The sequence below is a fragment of the Helicoverpa zea genome, chromosome 29 (assembly GCF_022581195.2).
Source record: "Helicoverpa zea isolate HzStark_Cry1AcR chromosome 29, ilHelZeax1.1, whole genome shotgun sequence".
Taxonomy (NCBI): domain Eukaryota; kingdom Metazoa; phylum Arthropoda; class Insecta; order Lepidoptera; family Noctuidae; genus Helicoverpa; species Helicoverpa zea.
The window spans coordinates 4,688,280-4,711,318 of record NC_061480.1 but is presented as its reverse complement, the minus strand read 5'-3'; the positions used below and the strand labels follow the sequence as shown (position 1 = coordinate 4,711,318).

General features: G+C 35.4%; 1 protein-coding gene across 1 annotated transcript in view; it reads left to right on the top strand.

The window, feature by feature from the left end:
• Positions 1-23,039, top strand: part of LOC124643999 (Kv channel-interacting protein 1) — a 75,599-nt gene that overhangs the window by 36,608 nt on the left and 15,952 nt on the right. The window contains exons 3-4 of the mRNA XM_047183155.1: positions 9,477-9,546; positions 9,954-10,024. Coding sequence (XP_047039111.1) covers positions 9,477-9,546; positions 9,954-10,024 — 141 coding nt within the window. The remainder of the gene's footprint in view (positions 1-9,476; positions 9,547-9,953; positions 10,025-23,039) is intronic.

The window sequence follows — 23,039 nt, the reverse complement described above, 5'->3', positions numbered from 1 at the left end:
AGTTGAGAACTGTTCCTCCAGCGAGGAAACCGTCTCATATTAGATTGGGATTAGTCAACAAAGAACGTCAGATGTGTGTTGTCTTTTTAGCCGTCTGTCCTTTACCGATTCACAGAGTGCTGATGCAAGTGTGTTGGTATGAGCGTCGATGCGACTCTTGTAAGCTTTAACTCTATTTTCTATTTCTTTCTTGAAGCTAAAGCTAAAGCTTGAGTTTTTAATTAAGTCGTGGTAGGTAAAGGACCAACCTCTCAAGTATGAGGGCGCGGGTTCGATCCCAGGTCAGACAAGTACCAATGCAAATTTTCTAAGTTTGGATCCTAGATACCATTGACTGTGTTTCCGCTGGCACGTTAAACTGTAGGTCCCGGCTGTCATTGAACATCCTTGGCAGTCGTTACGGGTAGTCAGAAGCCAGTAAGTCTGACATCAGTCTAACTTAGGTGTATGCGGTTGCCCGGGTAACTGGGTTGAGGAGGTCAGATAGGCAGTCGCTCCTTGTAGAACACTGGTACTCAGCTGACTCGGTTAGACTGGAAGCCGACCCCAACATAGTTGGGAAAAAGCTCGGGAGATGATGACTGATCTACGGTAATACAATCTAACTGAATAAATACAGTTCAAAACAAACTGTCCTGCAGTAATATACTAACATATACTAATTACGTTTATACGATGGATTAACGTAACTGCTTCACAGAGAACAACTTTAGATTGGATTAGATTAGATTATTCTTTATTGTACATCAAAAAAAGAATTGACAACACAGAACATCACAACACGCAAAGTACAGTACAAATGGCGGTCTTATCGCTAAATAGCGATTTCTTCCAGACAACCTTTGGATGGAGTTTATCTGTAGAACACAATGAAAAAACGGGCAGTTTAGGGTGTACATACATAATATAGATTATATATAAGTGATAAGTACCAAAGATATAAAAAATAAATAAAAATAAATATTCAATAAACGGAAAATAAAGATAGAAGAACAAAGATAATAAAAGAAAAAATAATAACAATACAGCGATAGTAGTCAAAGAGCCAAGTAGTGATCCTTGACCATTTTTTAAAAAACTGCAATCGACTGCGCACGCCTTATTGCTACTGGCAGTGCATTCCACAGACGAGTGGCTTGTACAACAAACAAACAAACTTTAGATTGTAACTTTGTACCTAACTCGGATTAAAACTCACCAGTTGCCAGTTAGTTAAGCCTCCGTCAATTTTAACGATGGTTTCAATGCAGGACTTTAGTTAACTTTAGACAGCCTTGTTAGTATAGAAGTAGAAAAAACCAGCCAAGTGCGAGTCGGACTCGCGCGCGAATGGTTCCGTGCCATTATTTAGAAAATTAGCAAAAAATCACGTTTGTTGTATGGGAGCCCCCCAAAATATTCATTTTGTTTTAGTTTTTAGTATTTGTTGTTATAGCGGCAACAGAAATACATCATCTGTGAAAATTTCAACTCTCTAACTATCACGTTTCGTGAGATATAGCCTGGTGACAGACGGACGGACGGACGGACGGACAGAGGAGCGAAAACAATAGGGGCTCGTTTTGGGTACGGAACCCTTAAAAGTCGTGGTAGCCTAATGATTAAGAACCAACCTCTCAGCATGACTGCGTGGTTCGATTCCTTCTTAGTCAGATGCCAGTTAGTCTCACCAGTCTAACCAAGGAGTATTGGGTTGCACGGGTAACTGGGTTGAGGAGGTCAGATAGCGTAGCGATAGCCATTTCTTAACAGTTCAGACACCTTAAAAATGGAAGCTCGTCGAAAAATACATCTCGCGTGTCTGGTACACAAAGTAATCTTTAAAAAGAAGCCAACATACTTGTACGACAAGCTGGACTGGGTTAGAGACGTGCAGCAGAGATATACACGTAGGAGAGAGGCAAATAAGCTAGTGATACCTGTTCACAGAACGGCTCAGTATAAGGGGGGGTTTAAATACTCTGCTACGAAAATATGGAACGACCTACCCCCTCCTTTACGTAGTAGCATGTCCCAGGTAACATTAAAAAAATATCTGACAATATTATTTCTTAATAAACAAAAGTTAGAGTAGCAACCACCTAATATAGTGTCAGTCACACTATAGTTCGGCCATTCAGAGAATGCGTTCCTGACACGTCGCGATTGAACTGACGACGTAACTACATTCATTGATTATTGATATAATAATGTTGTTTTAATGCTCCTCAATTGTTAAAACGGTAAACAACCAGCAAAAATATTTTTATCGTAACTGCAACGCCATTGCAAAGTTACGTCGTCAGTTCAATCGCGACGTGTCAGGAACGCATTCTCTGAATGGCCGAACTATACCTACCTCTAACAGCGTTCATTGTTCATTGTTCTTGATGTGTGTGTAGTGTTATTTGTGTAGTGTAACTTGGTTTGGATATGTTAACTTTTTTCTACCTACCTAAGCTCTCTTACAAACTGTTTTTTTAAGTTATTTTTTTTTTTTAATTGTTTTAAAATTTCGTGTGCGTGTAAATTGTACCGTTTTAATTTCAATGATGGTCAGGGGATATCTGAAAATCAGGGCTGTGCGCAGCACAGCTTATACTGAGATATACCCCTTGCCACACTGGTTCTTTTTTTTTTTCTTGTATACTTTTTGTTATTTTTCAATGACTGTATGTGTGGCTAAATAAATGGTTTAAATGGTTTAAATGGTTTAGATAGGCAGTCGCTCCCTGTAAGACATTAGTACCTACATTAAATTAGACTGGAAGCACCCCAACCCCAACATAGTTGGGAAAAGGCTCGGGAATGATGATGATTAAAAATATTGTTAGAAAATGATTATCTATCGCTTTACTTTAGCTGGATAACAATCCTAATCTTTTGTCTTCAAGCTAAAATTGCCATTACTCGAAGTAATCGCACGCAAACTAACGGTTTCAATCAAAATTATATTAATCATAATCATCAGGCTTTTTATCGTCCCACTGCTGGGCTACGGCCTCCTCTCACACGGAAAAGGATTGAGCGTTAATCACCACGCTTGCTCAAAACGGTGAATTATTTTACACAAGCTGTTTTCCCGCGGTTTCACACGCATCCTAAAGGAACTACTGCCGGTACCGGGATAAAATATAGCCTACTAGCTTCCGCCAGCGGCTTCGCACGCGTCGAGTTTGGTTATAGCGTAATTACAAGAGAACTCCTCAAAAGTCCGGGATAAAAACTATCCTATGTTCTTTCTCGAGGTCAACTCTATCTCTGTACCAAATTTTATTACAATCAGTTCAGTGGTTTAGACGTGAAAGCGTAACAGACAGACTGACAGAGTTACTTTCGCATTTATAATATTAGTAGGGATGTTACTCGGGTATAATGTAGCTTTCCAACAGTGAAAGAATTTGTACAAAGAAAGAAACAAAGAAATGTAGTCTGTCAAAGAAATATGGGTCTCTTTATAATATTAGTATTAGTACAGAAGTATAGATTAATATAGATAGAATTTTTGAATTGAAAGCCGAGCTCCATTTAAAAATTCTGCTGCATCTACTTAACCTGAAAGGTGACCCTGCCAATTAGAGAAAAGGCTAGGCAGAAAATATAAACGTAGGAAATAGTTCCACCTTATTTGATGTCAGAGGCCGTCTTCAAACGGCCATGTTGTGAACATCTAGGGTTGCCAGATTACAAATACCTATATTTTAGAAATTTCTGAACTTTTTTTTGTATTTCAAGTCGACCCCTAAAAGAGTTGGTAAGAGGCTAGGCTATATACTGATAATAATATAAAGCTGAAGAGTTTGTTTGAAATCTCAGGAACAAATCGAATAGGTACCTATATCAGGAAAAAAAAAACTTTCACTGTTTTTTTCTTTTTATGTTCATTGTTTGTTTTGTCCCTTATTTATTTATTTGTTGTTTGTTGCGTCATTTGTGTGCTAAAATAAATGGATTTTCTTTCTTTCTTTCTTCTTCACTCTTAGGTAAGTAACCCATTATGGTGAGAAGGCTACAGGTTACCTTTTATCCACGTGCAGGAAAAACTTCCATCAGTACTCGTATAAAATGACGGGCGAGAACTTAATCACATTCAAAATCTACCTTATTTATTATAAACATCTTAATCATTGTTATTAACACGCTTATATTAGCTTCACTTGTAACTATGTATGTAAGAAAATCTTGGAATCTTAATTTGACCCACTTCCCGGTCTTCGATTAGGATGAAATTTTGCACACGCTCTGAGTACTGATGACAATACATGGCTAGTGAGTTTTTTAAACTATTACCTAATTATATTTTTTAACTTAAAAAAACTACCATTCTGCTTAATTTTTTACTTGGCAACCCTGTCTACAACAATGAAACAGAGTCTGTCTGTCTGTTTTGAACAAAACATAGCAAGCTTTTGCCGGGCGGTCTATTCTTTAGCAAAAACTAGCTTTATCATTCGGATTTGCTTGGAAAAAAGTAAAATAAAAAGCTTGCTTAATTTATATGTATGGCTGCTTGTTTTGCGTATTATCATCGGCACGAATCTTGAGCGCTAACCTTTACCTGCGCAGAAGTAATTTATTGGGTCCCTTTTGTGGTATGAAGTGAGACGCGAGGGCGGGCTAAAGCGGTGATTGGCCCGCAGCGCATCGCGTCATAGCCGTCACTCGGGATTGGTTCTTTGCGAATAAATCACGTCTGCGCAGATGAAGGTCAGCGCTCAAGATTCGTGCCGACGATTATAGTAACTTCTGAATACATACTGATAAAACTTTAATTTAATTGTTTAGCCTATAGTTTTATAGTTTCGTTGTCTAGTCTTATGTTTGTTCCTACACTAATTTTTTTTTATGTTTAATAATAAGGTCAATTGTTGGATTTTTATTTTTTTATTTAATTTTTTTTCTCTCTATAGATTTATTAATTATTGTGTTAGTTGTAAGTTTAATTTTATTTTGCTGTGCCCTACAGGGTCCACAATTGTACTTAGCTCTAAGCCATATTGTTACACCTATTTTATACATACTGATAATTGGATATGAACTGAAGGGTAATACCTAAACAAATATAATAAAGAGGATTTTTTTTTTCTTTATTTCTTTGTACCGTAAAGGCGACGAAACTACTGAACTGTTTTGAAAAATTCTTTCGCTATTAAAAAGCTACATTATTTCCGAGTAACATAGGCTATATTTTATTCCGACACGGACTGTAATTCCCACAAAACAGCTAGCTTATATCGGGTGTGTCGTTCATAATCACATTAAATGAAATGCGTTAATATACTGGTTAATATATGTCGATTAACACAAAGAAAAAAGAAAAATACGTAAAAATAATAAACGGAATTTTTCAAACAAAGTAAATAGAATAAAAATGTGCGAAAATTAGAACACCATATAAAAGTCAGTCATTACAATGGTTACATTACAAACAACTGAAATTCTCCCTTGAAAACTGACAGCTGTCAACTGATCAAAACATTCGATACTCCTAACTTTATCTCTGCTTTATACATGATGTTGTAAATTACAAAAACGAAAAATGACTCCTGTGGTTAAACTACTGAATGGATTAAGTTATTTTTTTTACAATTGGCCATAGAATATCATAAAGTATATGCGATAGGGTTTAATGTGATTGTGAACGACACACCCTGTATATAGCTTAGGTATACATAAGAAGTAGTTCCCCCGGAACACGGCCAGTCACTCATTTTACAATTTTTCAAAATGTACGAGCAAAATTTTGTCTTTTCAAGTTTACAAAACAGATTTTCCGAAAATAAACATGATCCCCGTCACAAACTTTCATATGAAGACATAAAAACATCAGTAAGTATTACTCATAAAAATACGAAAGCAACCCTTGCATACTAAAAATCCCGCCATTTGCATTTTTCTCTCGACACACAAACAAACAATATTATTATGACTTCGCAAATGTTACCGTGCTAATGACTGCGAGGGAGACAACGCTATATATTTTCTACAAGAGAGAGCGAGACAGGTAGCTGTGTATTGTTTCGTTTCGAGTGAAAGGTTAGTAGGTGAAGACGTCGACCTTTCGCGCCAAAAATAGAGCGTCGCCGCCATGATTGTTTTATTAGGACACTTCGAATTAGATAAATTGTGTAATCGGGAATTAGCATCTGTCCTTTTACCTACTGACTGCGAATTTCAATAATCGGTCGATCCATTTTTGCGAATAGAGATTGAGTTTTGTCATTGGCTCTGTATAGATTATGTCAAAATGTTGAATCTCTAACAGTAAAACAGTCGATGGATTGGTTATTGAAATCTGCAGTATTTTGTAACTGGATGCAGCTGATGAATGCCACTTATAATACTAAACTAATATTGTCACTTTGATTTCTTTACTTTCTTTATATTATAAAGGCGAAGGTAAGTAACCCTGTCTGTCTAACTTTCAAGCGAAAACTATTGAACCGACTAAAATGCTATTTTGTACACAGACAGTCCAGTTCGTGTCTTTTTTCTCCTTTTTTTGGAAATGATCAAATGACCCCACTCGCTGTGGGTGCAGCGTGAGGGAGTATTACTCTCTTACTGACACCACGTTCCACCATGTTCCTTCTGGAGCACCAAGGCCGCGGTAGCGCCAGGCCAGTAGCTGGAACGTCTAGCTCGACTAGCTCAGAAAGGGCATACCTATACTTTTTAACCAATTTCGGAAAGTAGTGCTCTCGCCACTGAAACCACAGGGAAAAGTCTACTTTGTAATATTATTAATCAACATAATCACAGGTGACCCATTAGACAGATCGACTGTCCAATTTTTTTAACACTAACGGAAGATTATCAGTCATTAGTTGACTTCTATCTGACGAATAAATATGGCGGTTTGACACATTTCCTACAGGCACAAAGGCTGTCAAAACGGTCAAAACGTCAACCATATTTTTCAACTAAAAGTTCACTGACGATTGAAAAACGGCAACTGTCAAAAATCAACAAATGACATACATGGCAGCCTTTTCCTAGCACAAACAGAAGCTAAAATCCGTGTATTTTTGTAGAAATAGTGTCAAAACACTAACAGCGACGTATGAGTGACGTTGAAAGCCACTTCCGTAGGTCTGTGCATGGCTTTATTTGAATTGTTTGTTCGAAATAGACGAGACTGTGGCTACGGGTCAAGTTTTGTGAATATTTTTACTAAAAACTAGACGTTTTAGTTTGCCGGGGCTGCGGGATTGTTAGCGCGAGTTACCGCGGCGCTGGTACATAAAGGGCTTAAGAAGGAACATGGTGGGTTTTAGTCAGTATGACGCTCCCTTCCTGGTTTCACTTTAGTCAGTAAGAGTCTGATACTCCCTGCCTGGTTTCACCGCGTGCCGTGGAAACTACTGCCTGTACCGGGTTAAAATATAGCATATGTTACTCGCAGATAATATAGGTTTCTAATGGTGAAAGAATATTTAAAATCGGTCCAGTAGTTTTTGAGTTTATCCATTACAACCAAACAAACAAAGTTTTCCTCTTTATCCTATAATATTAGTACAGACAAAACTCATTAAAACATTGAAACAATCAACAGACATTTGACACTGAAAGTTAAAATGCTCAGTTGAAATCACAATACCTCTTTGCTGGCGCGGTCGGTTAAAAAGTGACACTCCATAGAAGCTTCCGTTGCGACGCTCTGTTTTGACGTGCGAGCGAACACGCGTGAGTTATAAGCGGTAGCGATTTTATAATAAAGTCAAAACTTCATTTATTCAAAGTAGACTGAAAATTGGCACTTTTTGAAGGTCAAATTTACAAAAGACAGCCCCCAAAACACTCACACAACGTTTCTTAAAACACCCGCCCTTTCTTAAAACACCCGCCCTTTCTTAAAACACCCGCCCTTTCTTAAAACGCCCGCGTAGAGTTCGGTTATATCGCGTTTTCAAGAGAATTCTTCAAAAGTCCGGGATATAAACTATCCTATGTTCTTTCTCAAAGTCATCTCTATCTCTGTGCCAAATTTTATTAAAATCAGTTCAGTCGTTTAGACGTGAAAGCGTAACAGACAGACAGACAGAGTTACTTTCGCATTTATAAAATTAGTAGGGATTAGTATAGATGAACCAGTATGATTGCCTGCCTACCTACGAGCTCCAGTTTAGTTTTGCAATATTTTTGAAAGACTTTTTTAAAATTAAAATTAATGATGACTCCGCTTATGACTCGCACCAAACGTTGAGTTACAAATACCCTCCGTTTGTTAGGACTTACCCTGCCGCCAACCTATGTTTAGATCGATACGTACATTTTACATAACTTGTAACAATGGAAACATTTTAACATTATTATACATTCATTTTAAATGAGTTTTTGTACTTCTAGAGCCCTTAATAGCAGTTTCCCAATCTGAACTCTATGATAATCCTAGAAAGAAAACATACTAGTGTCTCAGAATTCCTAAATGATAAAATAATTGTTTGAAACATACGACTGTTGTTAGTACCTTATTTATTATCAGCCTTACTTATAAAAATCAACTAATCATCTTCTAAGCTTTGTTTTAACTAATTACTACTTAAAGCCTTAAGTAGTGATTAAATTATTTTGACCTATAAACGTTGCTTAAGCATGTCTTAAGTAATGAACAGATAAGGACATAAAAACATACTAATTTCTCAACACTACCGGAATGTTGGTAGCTTCAAAAAATATTTGTCATCAAAACGTTGTGTAATGGCAACAATGGCATCCGTAAAATATAAAATTAAAAAGTTGAGCTGTCAATAAACCGGAAATGAAAAATCAGCTGGTAAGAATCCAGCCATTTTGCTAATTAGCGGGTTAAACAAGGGTGTGAGGCTACTTAATTTGACAGCTCATTTAAGACATTACTAAGAAAACGATTTAGTTAAGCCATGTTTATAAGTTAGATTTTTTCTTAAACACCCCTTAAGTATAACTTATTATTTAATTCTCGTTTATAAGTAAGACTGTATATTTTTAACTTAATTTTAATTTTAGGAGGCCAAACATGGCTACGTTTATTATTTTGTGAGCCCATGTTTATATAAATAAAGTATATTGTATGCCATATCGCTGCCTGCTCATGAAAATTCGTTCATCCGTTTGCGGTTGAAGAGCTAAGCTAAAAAACACATTATCAAACTATGGCCTATATAATATTAATGTGATAGCTATCAAAATAGACACACTATTGGATTAATGGGAAACTATAGCCTTCCTCGATAAATGATCTAAGACTCATCTCCCGAGACCTTTTCCCAGCTATGTTGGGGTCGGCTTCCAGTCTAACCAGATGTAGCTGTGTACCAGTGCTTTACAAGGAGCGACTGCCTATCTGACCTACTTAACACATTTACCCGGCAACCCAATACCCCTTGTTAGGACTGGTGTCAGACTTACTGGCTTCTGACTACCCGTAACTACTGCCAAGGATGTTAAATGATACAACCTCCCTATAATAAGACTGAAGATGATGATTTAGTGACGATGTTTCTTTTGTTTTACAGGAGTGTCCTGAAGGAGTGGTTCAAGAAGAATCCTTCAAGGATATTTACGCGAAGTTTTTCCCCCATGGAAGTAAGTACCTGATATTAGTTTATTTTAGAAGGAGAGTCTAATTTTTCAAGTGTGTGAACGTGTGTGTGTATGTTTTCGAGATTTTTAGGGTTCCACACCAAAACGGTAAAAATACATTGTAAGATAGTAATAGGGTCCCTATTATTAAGTCTTCGCTATCGGTCTGTCATTAATCTGCTTTTGATAACCCGTGTTAGCTAGACAGTTGAAATTATCACAGCTGCTAAAACAATAAATACTGAAAACTAGAATAAAATCAATATTTTAGACTCCCATACATTTTTTGGCCATTTTAAAAGAGAATGGTAAGGGAATCCAACCCTCACCAGGCCAGTTTTTTGAACTGAAATGTTTTTTTTGTATTATTTTTTTTTGCAACACAAACAATACAAATTGTTCTGTTTCAGACTCAGCACTGTACGCCCATTATGTGTTCAAAGCTTTTGATGTCAACTGCAGCGGTGCCATCAGTTTCAGAGTGAGTATAAATCATTCATTCACTCACTCAGTCACTCACATAACCATTCAATCATTCAGTCATTAATTCACTCAATGATTTTCTCAGTCACTTATTGGCACTCATTCAATCATTCACTCACTCAATCATTTACTCAGTCACTCATTTAATCATTCAATTATTTACTCAGTCTTTCATTTAATCATTCACTCATCCAATGATCGTCCTCCGAGCTTTTTCCCAACCATATTTGTGTCGGCTTCCAGTTTTACTAGATGTAGCTGAGTACCAGTGTGCCACAAGGAGCGACTGCCTATCTGACCTCCAAAACCCAGTTACCTAAGCCAGCTAATGAACTTTCTTTGCCATACCAGCTGTTTTCCCACTGTTTCACCCGCGTCCCGTGTTACTCGGGAAGAGTGCACTTTTCCAACAGTGAACGAATTTTTCAAATTGATTCAGTAGTTTCAGAGCCTATAAACAAAAATATGTTTTCTCTTCATAATTAATTGTATAAAATTACGCCATTTTACAAACTTACGTTAAAATTTTGAATGTAAGTTGGTTTCCTAAAAACTGATCATTGATTTAAATGGGGCGCCGCAAAATCCTATTCTATCTAAACTCAGACTTACAGAGTAATTCAGAAAAGAAGAGAGAATACATAATAGAAGATATATTATTTCTGTTATGTCGATGTAACGACAGCAAAAGCAATCGCTGGCTCCCAACTTTAGACGTAAAAGTACGGTTAGAATAAGAAAACTATGGAGTGGCAACCATGTTTTATTTTTAGAATTTTATTTTTAAAAAAGGCTTTTTATTATTATTTTCATTTTGACAGTTTATTTGACTTATAACAGACGCTATTTTCGTTCAATTATTCGAATTTATTTGAGATAACTCGAGATTTGTCGTCGTGGTGGCCTAGTGGGTAAAGGACCAACCTCTCAAGTATGAGGGCGCGGGTTCGATCCCAGGTCAGGCAAAGTACCAAAGCAACTTTTCTAAGTTTGTATGTACTTTCTAAGTATATCTTAGACACCATTGACTGTGTTTCGGATTGCACGTTAAACTGTAGGTCCCGGCAGTCATTGAACATCCTTGGAAGTCGTTGCGGGTAGTCAGAAGCCAGTAGGTAAGTCTGACACCAGTCTAACCAAGAGGTATCGGGTTGCCCGGGTAACTGGGTTGAGGAGGTCAGATAGGCAGTCGCTTCTTGTAAAGCACTGGTACTCAGCTGAATCCCGTTAGACTGGAAGCCGACCCCAACATGATTGGGAAAAAGGCTTCGAATGGAAAAACGAATTATAATACCTACCAATAAAAATTATAAAAAATAAAAATAAAACGTAATATAAATCATTCTTACAATTCCAATATATTAAATGAAAACTGCACTATATTCAAGCATCTTAATTATAGTACACTATAAGAGCCTGTACAGTATTGGGCCAACCGTCCCAGTTTGGGCGCCAACAGTCCCACGTTGGGCGCCAACTAGTTTCTTTACAAACTTTAATGGTCTTACTACAAAAACTTAAACATGTGTCTAAGACTTATTTAAAAAAAATTGTGGCTGCAAAATGGACCTTATTTCAACGTCATAATCTGACAACAAGTCTTAAAACGTAATATAAATCCTAGAATCGCTAGATGGCGCTCATCTAGTAAACAAGTAAAATAAATCCCTGTGTAAATTTTATCTAATTAAAAATAGTTTAAGTGCATTACGAGTAGTTAATAAAGTTAAATTAGTAAAAGTGAGTTCCAAATTACATGTGTAAGTGTTATCCAAAAGAACCGTACTATAATAGTGACAAAAAACTATAATAAACAATTGGCGGTAAAGTGTTAAAACATTTTCTAAGATAACAGTTAATTCAATATCTTTTAACTCTGGAAGTGATTTGAAACTTTGGAAATACCAAGAACCACAGTTTTGAGTGATTGAAATAACATTTTAACCCATAAAACGTTTAAAAAGTGCATTTGTGAAAACTTCATATATCGTTGGAAACTCAAATTATCACAAGTCATTCTCAAATATTGCATTAGTATAGTAACAGCACCGCCATCTATGTTCTCAGTAAGAAAAACTGTTTCTACGACACCTATTGACGAGTCACTGAACTAACTAGTTGATCGATATTTCAACATTAAATATAGTACTGCTATTAGGCACTAGAGGGCATTAAATAAAATTACCATCCAAGAAGAAAAACAGTGTTACTCATTCAAGTTTGATAAATTAGTGAAATGAATTTCTTAGAAAACATCACGTTCCGCCGACCCAGAACAAAATCGGATTCCATGCTCACAGATGAAAACGAACTTCATACAACAAATGTAGTAAATGAGACTGCCACTAGCCTACCCGAATTGTCTGATGACGACGATGACGAAATAAAAAAACTGAAAGAACAAGTGTTCAACCTCACGTTAGAACTACAAAGTGCCCATTCAGAAATAGAATCCCTATCAATTGAGAATAGTAAGCTAAAAAAACTTAACGAAAACTTAACGAAGAAAAATGACATCTTTAAAAAAATAACTAGTAGTCCAGCTAAGTTGAACGTATCAAGTAAAAAGATAAATATAACTAATAACGATGGGTGTGATAAACAAACTCAAACTGAACCAAGCTCTAAAGTCACATCATCAAAACAAGCAAAAAAGGAATTACCGATACCGAAACCACATAAAAGCGCGGGTACGCCGAATAAAGTTTGCGATACACAAGATGATAATACGAAGAAACAGAAGAACCCTAATAAACTACAGCCTACCTCCACTGTCAAACAATCTAACCAACAGGACACGAGTAGTGATATGAAGATATGCATTTTGAGTACGAATAATAAAAACAAAATACTCACAATCGCAGAAAAAACGTTCCCCAATTACAAAGTTTGCCACTACCTGTCACCTGGTTGTGGTATAATGAAACTTATCGACAACATTGATCTCAAGTTGAAAAACTATACAATGGATGATTACTGCCTAATTTTCATCGGTGAAGCAGATTTCCGGCAAACGAACAATTACATCGATTTAACCATCGCTATACGTCAAACTCTTTCAAAAATTAATCATACAAATGTTATAATATGTGCGCCTACTTTTAGACTTAATGGCTATTCAACTATGTATAACGGAAGGATAGAATCATTTAATAGTCTTTTATATCTTGATGCATGTACTCACCATTATGCATATTTGTTTGATTCGAATTATTATCTATCTTATGATTATAAAATGTTTTGGAAGAAATATGGAATTGTAAATAACTACGGCATGTCTAACATATTTATGAATTTGGGCTTGATGATTAAGGAATTTGATATGTGTGATGTAATTAATGTGCCTGATAGAGAAAATTTTGAATCCTCCCATTGTGACACCAACCACAATGAATCTCAATCGTTTTTTCTCTAATAAATACCTCAAAATATTACATCAAAATATTGCAGGATTAGTAAATAAATCTAATATGCTCACTTTATGTTTAGATGAACTGTCAGAAAAAAAGATAAATGTGGATGTTCTGTGCATAACGGAACACTTCATAATGAAAGGATATCAGCATGAATTATATGTGCCTAATTATGGTTTAGCAGCTTACTATTGTAGAGAGGGGAAAAAAAGGGGAGGGGCCTGCATCCTTGTAAGACACGGAATACAATGGAAAGAACTACCTAATATATCAAATTTATCTACATCAGGCTTATTTGAGTGTTGCGCAATTGAACTTACTGATTATAAGATAATTGTTGTTTGTATATATAGAGTACCTAATGTAAATAATCTTAACTACTGTCTGGATAGACTTGAACACCTTCTACAGGTAATATCGCGTGCGCGTTACACTAACATTGTGATAGCTGGTGACTTTAACATTGACGTACTAAAACAAAACAGTTACACAAATGCTTTTGAATATCTTTTAATGAGTTATAACTTAAAACTTGCAATAAAAAAACCTACCCGCTTAGCTAGTATGACTTGTATCGACAACATTGCGCACAACTTTAGTAAGTCATGTAAGACAGACGTAATAGAGCTAGCGTTATCCGATCACACTGCACAACTGATTCATTGTCCAGTACAAACGACGTTTGCTATAAACTATTGGTACGTAAATAAAAGAGACTACAGTACTGAAAATACAGCCAAATTTAAAAATTATATAAAGAGCCTTACATTCTCAGAGATTTACGATACGGATGACCCCAATATAGCGTACAATGCATTTATTGATTTATTTAAATTAATATATGACTTATGTTTTCCAATCAAGCTAACTAAAATAAATGTTGTAAAAAAACCTAAATGGCTGTCCAAAGGTATTAAATTGGGTAGTCGTAAGAAAAGAAAACCTTTGTGGCAGTTTAGATTAAACCCAAACAAAACTAATAAAAAATGTTTTACAAATTACTCACAACTGCATAAAAAAATTATAAATTTAACACAAAAAGCGCAAAACAACCATAAAATAAAATCATCTAATAATAAATCTAAAACAACTTGGCAATTGATCAACCGTGCAAAATATAATCTACCTAAATATAATATCAATAAAATAAAACTAAAAAGCCATACTCTGACAGATCCCAATGACATAGCTGAAGAGTTTAATAACTATTTTATTGATAAAGTGCAGGGGAAGCTTCAGGTTAATAGCAAACCAAAACATTGTAAAATTAACACAAATAGCAAATCAATGTTCATGGCTCCCAGTGTACCACTAGACATCCACAAAATAATAATGTCATTGAAAAATACGAATAGTGTAGGGTACGATTGTATAGCTACCAAGATACTTAAAAGTGTATCAATGGAAATATGCAATCACCTAAGTTATATACTTAATCTATCTATCAGTGCGGGTATCTACCCAGACGCCCTAAAAATATCAATTGTAAAGCCACTCTTCAAAAAAGAAAATAGGGAACAAATGGAATATTACCGACCTATTTCATTAATACCTGTACTATCTAAAGTATTCGAGAAATATATATATAAGGAACTCTATAAATTCATCGAAAAGTTTAATATATTGTGCGAAGAACAAAAGGGCTTCCGAATACATAAAACAATTAATATGGCCATATACGACTTCCTATATAATGTCCTTAGTAATGTTGACAAGCGAAATCCTGTGTGCAGCATATTTTGCGATATGACCCAGGCGTTCGATTATGTACATTATCCCACCTTAATATCGAAACTGGAAGCCTATGGCATTAGAGGCAATGTACTTAGTCTACTCGAATCTTACCTAAAAAATAGAATACAAAAAACTGAGATAACTAAAATTAACATACATAATAAGCGCGAAGAAATATTTAGGTCCACCGAACGTGAAGTTTTATTTGGAGTACCACAGGGGAGTGTATTAGGCCCTTTCATATTTATTTTATACATAAATGACTTACCAAAATGTATTAAACACCCAGTGACATTGTTTGCAGACGATAGCACCATAACAATACCTTGTCAAGTTATAGAATCATATAGAAGTGATATCAATAATAGTTTAGAACAGGCTGTGAACTGGTTAGACTCTAATAATTTAAAAATTAATTTGACTAAAACAAAAACTATTCATTTTAGACAGCGTACTCCTAGCATTAATATTAACATTCAGCACGGTAATAATATAATAGAAGAAGTAGTGAATACAAAATTTCTGGGACTCATAATAGATCAAAAACTAAATTGGGAATCTCACATTGACACTCTATGTAAAAAAATTAGTAAGTCCGCATACGCTTTGCATACACTATCCTCAATAGTATATATGGATGCGCTTCTCACGGCCTATTATGGCCTAGTGGAATCGCACCTACGGTACGGTATTATTTTTTGGGGTAACTCTTCGGGAAGAGAAACAGCTTTCAAAGCACAAAAAAGATGTATAAGAGCTATCTTTAAGTTGCAAACCACTGATAGCTGCATGCCATATTTCAAAGAATATAATATATTAACCCTACCCTGTCTGTACATCCTAGAAATAGCTTTATTTGTCAAATCAAACCCGAATAAATTTCAACTCCTGGCCGATAATTTCCCACGGAGTAGGCGCAACAATAGTTTACTTTATCTACAAACATCTAAAACAGCACTTATGCGCAAAAGTGTTTACTGCATGGCTCCGGTGATATATAATAAAATACCTAAACAGTGGAAAGAATTACCCCTATTGAAATTTAAAAAGAAACTGCGAAAATTTCTACTGAATAAAAGTTACTACAGTATAAGTGAATTCCTCAATGAAAAAGACTTTACTATATAGAGTATTTTAATCAGGATTGATAATAATGCTATTGAAAGCCTTATGTAAGTTAATTACTAGTATATGGGTGAATTTCCCGGGACCAAAAATTGCGTGGCATCGATGAAATCGGTACTAAAAATCATTGTTATAATATTCTTATATTTTTTTCTAAGTAGGTGAAATAGTAATCTATGTGTAGCACTAAATATTTTGTTAATAGGATTAATAGGTTCTCCAAAAAAAATAATTAAACCTCAAAATCTTTCATTGCCGTGTTTGTCCACACGTCACCTTGATGTGTTCTAGACCTTATTGATAAAAATGTATTAGTTATTTATATTAAAACCTATTTTTATTTGATTCGTGAATAGTTAAAGTATTGTTACAGGATACATTTGTTCAAATATTTAAACAATACAACGAATGGTTAATAAAAAATAGTTTGTCTCAGAACTACCATTCATCGCCATGTCCTAAACATATTTGAGAATATTGCTTTTTCTAACGGTTTGCGTCCCTCCCGCTGTGCGCTAAATGTTGCATATTAGTGGACGTCAAGTGTTCGACGTGGAATTACGTGTGCACGTGCCTGCGTTTTCGCGCCATAAATGTAATTATTCAATTTTTTTAGTACTGGACATTTTTTCTTTCATCGCCGTGGATAGGTCTAACTTCTGTTTGAATAAGTTTGTCCTCTTAATTGATCATTCGGTACAATGCCATTTATCTTATGATTATTTGTGACGTGTTAATTACTGTGAATTATTAACAGATTTTTGTTTTTTTGATGTTTTTGCCTTGATATTCATCGCCGCGCTCTCATTTCCGTGGTTTCCGTGGTCAAAATTTGCTATGTCAATGAAAAAAAATACACGGGGATGAAAAAATTTTCATTTCCATGCCTTGTAAAACAATTTCGTTTCATTGCCGTGGCCACATGTTTCATTACCGTGACTTATGTTTTCATCGCCACGGCATGATTAAGAAAAAAAATCAATTTGTACTATACAGTCAACTACAAAATGATATTTCCACGTTCACCTCACAAAAAAATTATAAACATAATAATGGATTGATTCTTTCTAGAAAGCCAAGATGCCTAAACCGAAACTATCGGAAGAGGAGAGAAAGGAAAGAAAAATATTGTCTGAAAGAAACGACGTGAAAAGTTCTTTCATTGCTATGGACGCACGTTTCATTGCCGTGCATGCATGTTTCATTGCCGTGCCATGAAAATTTTAAGCTTGTATATCTCGTTAGATTTTTAAGCTATCTACTAGATATTAAGTAAGAATACATATCTTATCTAAAACTTAAATAAAAACTAATTTTCCTTGTTCTAAAGTTGAAGAATAAAAAATCCACGGAAATGAAGATTTTATTGGACCTGTTGAAATTCACCCATATGTCATTTTTTAATTTAGTTTATTTTATTTTTACTTATAATGTCCTTTAAAAAAAAATCTGTTTGTCTTAAAAAAAAAAAAAAAAAACTATTTAAATTTGCATGCCTTCATGGCAAAATATGGCTGAACTATTGTAATGTATCTGTGTCACCTGTATTGTACCCATATTTGCGAATAAATTTATCTTTATCTTTATCTTTATCTTTAAACTGACGTTTAAAAGTTTTTGTGGTAAGACGGTAAATATTTTGTTGAACACAACTCCACAGTTTTCATATTCTTACCCTTCATACAATACACGCTCTAATATCCTTGTTTTGATCGTAGATACAGCGTGTTTTCATCCCCTTTTATACAGGCTGCTCCAATTTGTTAATATACGGACGTTTTTACGGGAATAACAAACACGCTTCGTATGAAGTTAACTGTTTATATGTTGACTCTTGGTTATTAGTATAAAGTAGGGTATGTAGTTAACACATTCTACATTTGCGCTACAAGGATTTTATGAGTCCCAAGACTTAAAAATGAAGGGTAGCCAAGCATTTTTTTTTTTACTTATTTTTTCTTATAAACAACAAAAGATCGTTTTACTTAAAGACTATTTATAGGTACTATTTACGATACATCCAAACTAATATTATAAATGCGAAAGTAACTCTGTCTGTCTGTCTGTCTGTCTGTCTGTCTTTCTGTCTGTCTGTCTGTCTGTCTCTTCTTCACGCCTAAACTACTGAACCGATTTGTGTGAAATTTGGTACAGACATAGTTTGAAACTTGAGAAAGGACATAGGATAGTTTTTATTACAAAAAATAAAAATAAAAAATAAAATTTATTACGGACATACAGTGCCATCTATTGGTCAAATGTCGAGCTGTTCCTATGCTCCGTAGATAGATGGCGTTAATCGCGCAATGGTGTCACTACACGTGTTCGGTTCATGTTATTGTTTTAATTCATCCTGCGGGAGCGGGAACTTCTCAAAAATCCCGCGAGATCGGGAACTATGTGGGTAAAACCAAAAATCTGCCGGAAGTCACTATTCCACGCGAACGAAGTCGCGGGCAAAAGCTAGTTTTATATACTTTTGACGTTAACTTCATGCATGACTCTAATGTCAAAAATTTGCCATCCCTAAGCAAAACTAATTATGTATTTTATATGGTAAGGTAACCATGTATAAGATCTACCAAAATGGAACGAAAAAAAAAAATTAAGAAGAAGAAACAGTCGACTCATCATCCTCTGAGCCATTTTCCCAACTATGTTGGAGTCGGCTTCCAGACTAACCGGATGTAGCTGAGTACCAGTGCTTTACAAGGAGCGACTGCCCTATCTGACCTCCTTAACCAAGCTACCCGGGCAACCCGATAGCCCTTGGTAAGGCCGACCCTGGTAAACAGTCGACTCTGGTTATTAAAAATAACATAGAGAGAAAAGGCTAGGAAGATGATGATGATGGAAAAATTCAACTTTATCACTCCTACCATTTAACAGTGGTAACAGTTTTATAGGAAAATCGTACTTATTACTATTGAGTTAAGGTGCATGACAGTTACCACTGATGTGCAGTCTACCGTACAAGTAAATAAACATGCTTGGAGATTCTTCAAAAAATTACGTTGTACCCTTCTGGCTTTTTCATTTTGGGACGATTTTGGGACATTCTGGACTTAATACTCAGGGACCCTCTTAGGCCGTGTAATTAAACTGAACACTGTAGTAATTTTGGTAAATTTTGCTTAAAATTAACATGATAGGGTCTAGGGTCAGATATTTTGAATAAGTGTGTGTTTTTAGTAGATACTAGCTTTCGCCCGCGGTTTCACCCGCGTCCCGTGGGAACAACTGCCAGTATTGGGATAAAATATAGCCTATGTTACTCGGGAAGAGTGTAGCTTCCTATCAGTGAAATCAGTTCAGTAGTTTCTAAAGCTTTAAGGTACAAACAGACAAACAAAAAATGATTTTTCTTTATTATAACACACTAGCTTCCGATGAAAGTAGCCTATGTGTTAATCCAGGGTATCACCTATCTACATACCAAATCCGTCCAGCCGTTTTTGCGTGAAAGAATAACAAACATACATCCATACATTCTCATAAACTTTCACATTTATAATATTAGTAGGATAGTATAGATTATAGATTGAATAGAACCTTCAGCGGACACGGGCAAAACAGTGGTAAACAATACAGCTTCACTGCATAGTATAAAACAAAGTCGCTTTTTCTGTCCCTATATCTCTTTGTACGCTTAAATCTTCAAAACTACGCAACCGATTTTCATGCGGTGTGTTCCATGTTTTAATAGATAGAGTGATTAAAGAGGAAGGTTTATATGCATAATAACATACATGAAATAGTAGGGAAATACTGTTACCCCGTGCGAAGCCGGAGCGGATCGCTAGTTTAATAATAAATGACAGTACAAAACTCGCAAATTCAACAGTATTAAATCAAAGCCATTTTGGCAAGATGAGAAGCCTCAAATCGCTAGTTCCTGCTCTAAGCGTACGAACAATATTTATGGTACCCCATAAACTGTCGAATCGTGTGCATAGGTACGCAATAAAACTACCGAAGAGTTCCAAGATTTTGGAATCATTCCAGGATTGGGTGGAATTCCATTTTGTGAAATTAAAACGATGGCGTTTCTTGGTTTGGATAGATTGGGAATACTCATGTGAATTTTCTAATTTTTTGGTCATAAAAATTCTGGATGAAGAGTAGTTCAATAGAAAGGTTGTTGAACGTTTCATTAGCTCCTTCTAGTGGTTTCAGTTAGAGGTACCTACTTACCTCTTTGCGCACCTAGATAAAATATATGATTATATACACTCCTGCCTTTAGTTCCAACCTCGTCAAAATCAAAAGTCATTTATTCAAAATCAGCAATTTTTGAACGCCAAATTTACAAAAGGCAGCCCTTCACCACTTCCTATGTTTTTGCTGGGAAGAAGAAGTGGTGAAACCAACTCACCAGGCGTAATTAATAAAATGAAAAAATAGACTACTTAAATATTATTATGAATGCGGGTATCTTTAAAAAGGATTTAGGTAGCATGTAAATAAGTATGTTTGTAATTTTATGAAACTTACCAATACATTTACATGAACATATTATCATACAGGTTAATAGTGCAATTTCAGGACCAGCTAAAAGCATTTAAGTGTCTATTATTCGAGCCCTTCGTAATATTTCTGCAATTCTATTTTCAATCAATCACAAACGAAAACTTTTCACAATTTAATATTCCCCAGTTATTAGCAATTTGTAGTGCAGCTAAATTCATTGGCGTCTGAAGTTCTGACGGGGAACGATTCTGAAATTATTGGTCTGCAAGTTTTCAAACGAAAACTTTTCAAATTAGGCCAGTTCGTATTCTTGCTGATGTAGTTTTGATAGTTTCCGGCGGTTGTTTTGTTGTCTCTGGTTTTAATTTTAATAGGTACTTATTGTGGCAAATTTTATTGTAAGATTACGTGTAACGCTTAAATTAGGTTAATACTGTCAAAAACACTAAAAAGCATGCTTTTATAAATTGTCTTAAAAATCATTACAAGTCGAAACACAGCTATGATACGATGTTCCATCATGAAGTTCCAGTTCATATCTTCCGGCTCCATCATCAGATCAGTTCGGCAGTACCATACTGTTGTATTGTCATCAGAACTACATACAGCTGCTAATTTTCATGACGTTACGATCCTTGGAAGATGGTTAAATTAATTACCTTAGATTCCATTACATAGTTACATACAGGTCGACCTAATAAAAGCCTGTTAATATAAAAATGATTATAAAGAGAATTTTTACTTATAAATTTGAACTAAATCCTACCATTGTTTGTTTTACAATTGTTATGGCCTCTGTAGTTTTTCATAATACTGATCTGAAGAAAACTATATATTAACACAAAAACTAAATAGCACGTATCATTCAAAATTAATGACTCGAAGAATTTTCGCAATGGAATAGAAAATAACACCCTGAAATCAGAATTATATCTTCACAACAAATCTACAAACATAAAGTTATAAATTCCAGTAAAATATTAACATTAAAACTTTACTATTTCGGCAAATCCGTACGTCCGTTCGCAGAATCAATTTTCAATGCACCAACGCCATCTTTCATCTTTCAACCGCCATTACGTTAATATGTCACAGATTATAAACTGTATGCACCAAGAAGTTTTAACGCGTACATATAAATACAAAGTGTTATGCGGCTCATATAGGGTGTGTCATACCTAATCACATTAAATTAAATACGTTAATATTATGTCGATTAACACAAAGAAAAAAATAAAATATGTAAAAATAAAAAATAAACATTTTTTCAAACAAAGTAAATATAATAAAATTGTGCGAGAATTAGAACACCATAAAAGAGTCAGTCATTACAAACAACGGAAATTCTCCCTTGAAAACTGATAGCTGTCAACTGATCAAAACATTCGATACTCCTAACTTTATATCTGCTTTACACATGTTGTTGTAAATTATAAATACTAAAAATGACTCCTGTGGCTAAACCACTCGCCATAGAATATCTTAAAGTATATGTGATATGATTCAAAGTGATCCGGTACAACACACCCTGTATTAACAAATTGACAAGTTTTTAATATTGACAAAATTACTGTGATCTTTTAGCTGGATGATTTTATTATCAGGGTGTAGGTCTCGTCGCACTCAGTAGCAGGACCGAAATTGAACCAGGGACTCTATGCATGGCAATCGCGTTGGCGAAAACAGCGACCAACTGGGCAGTTTGTGGCAAAATGTTTTAATAAACTTCTTTTCCAAATGGGAAATCAACAAATGGCCCCTCCCGCTGTGGGTTAGCAGCGTGAAGGAGCGTCGGACTCTTACTGACTTAAACCCACCATGTTCCTTCTTTAGCCCTTTATGTACCAGCGCCACGATAACTCGCGCGAACAATCCCGCAGCTTGGGCTTTAACTCTTAGACACCTCTATATTTGGTTGACTAATCTTCGAGAGGCGCGTAGTACGGTAGACTGCACATCAGTGGTAACTGTCATGCACCTTAACTCAATAGTAATAAGTACGATTTTCCTATTAAACTGTTACCACTGACCTGAAGTTGACTGTACATGGAAGGCAAGCTTAACTTTGACAAGTCCCAGCTTTCTCAAATGCGTCTAACGGCTTACATTTGGCAATGCGTCTGTCTTCAAATATATCTGCATGTCTCTATCAATCCCCTATGATCAAGACGAATGGACAGGAAAGCCCCTGTTAGAATATTGCCAGAGACAGACTGGCAGACAGCCAAGCGTGAGCGTGCCTATTGGGGAAAGGTACTTAAATCGTGTTTG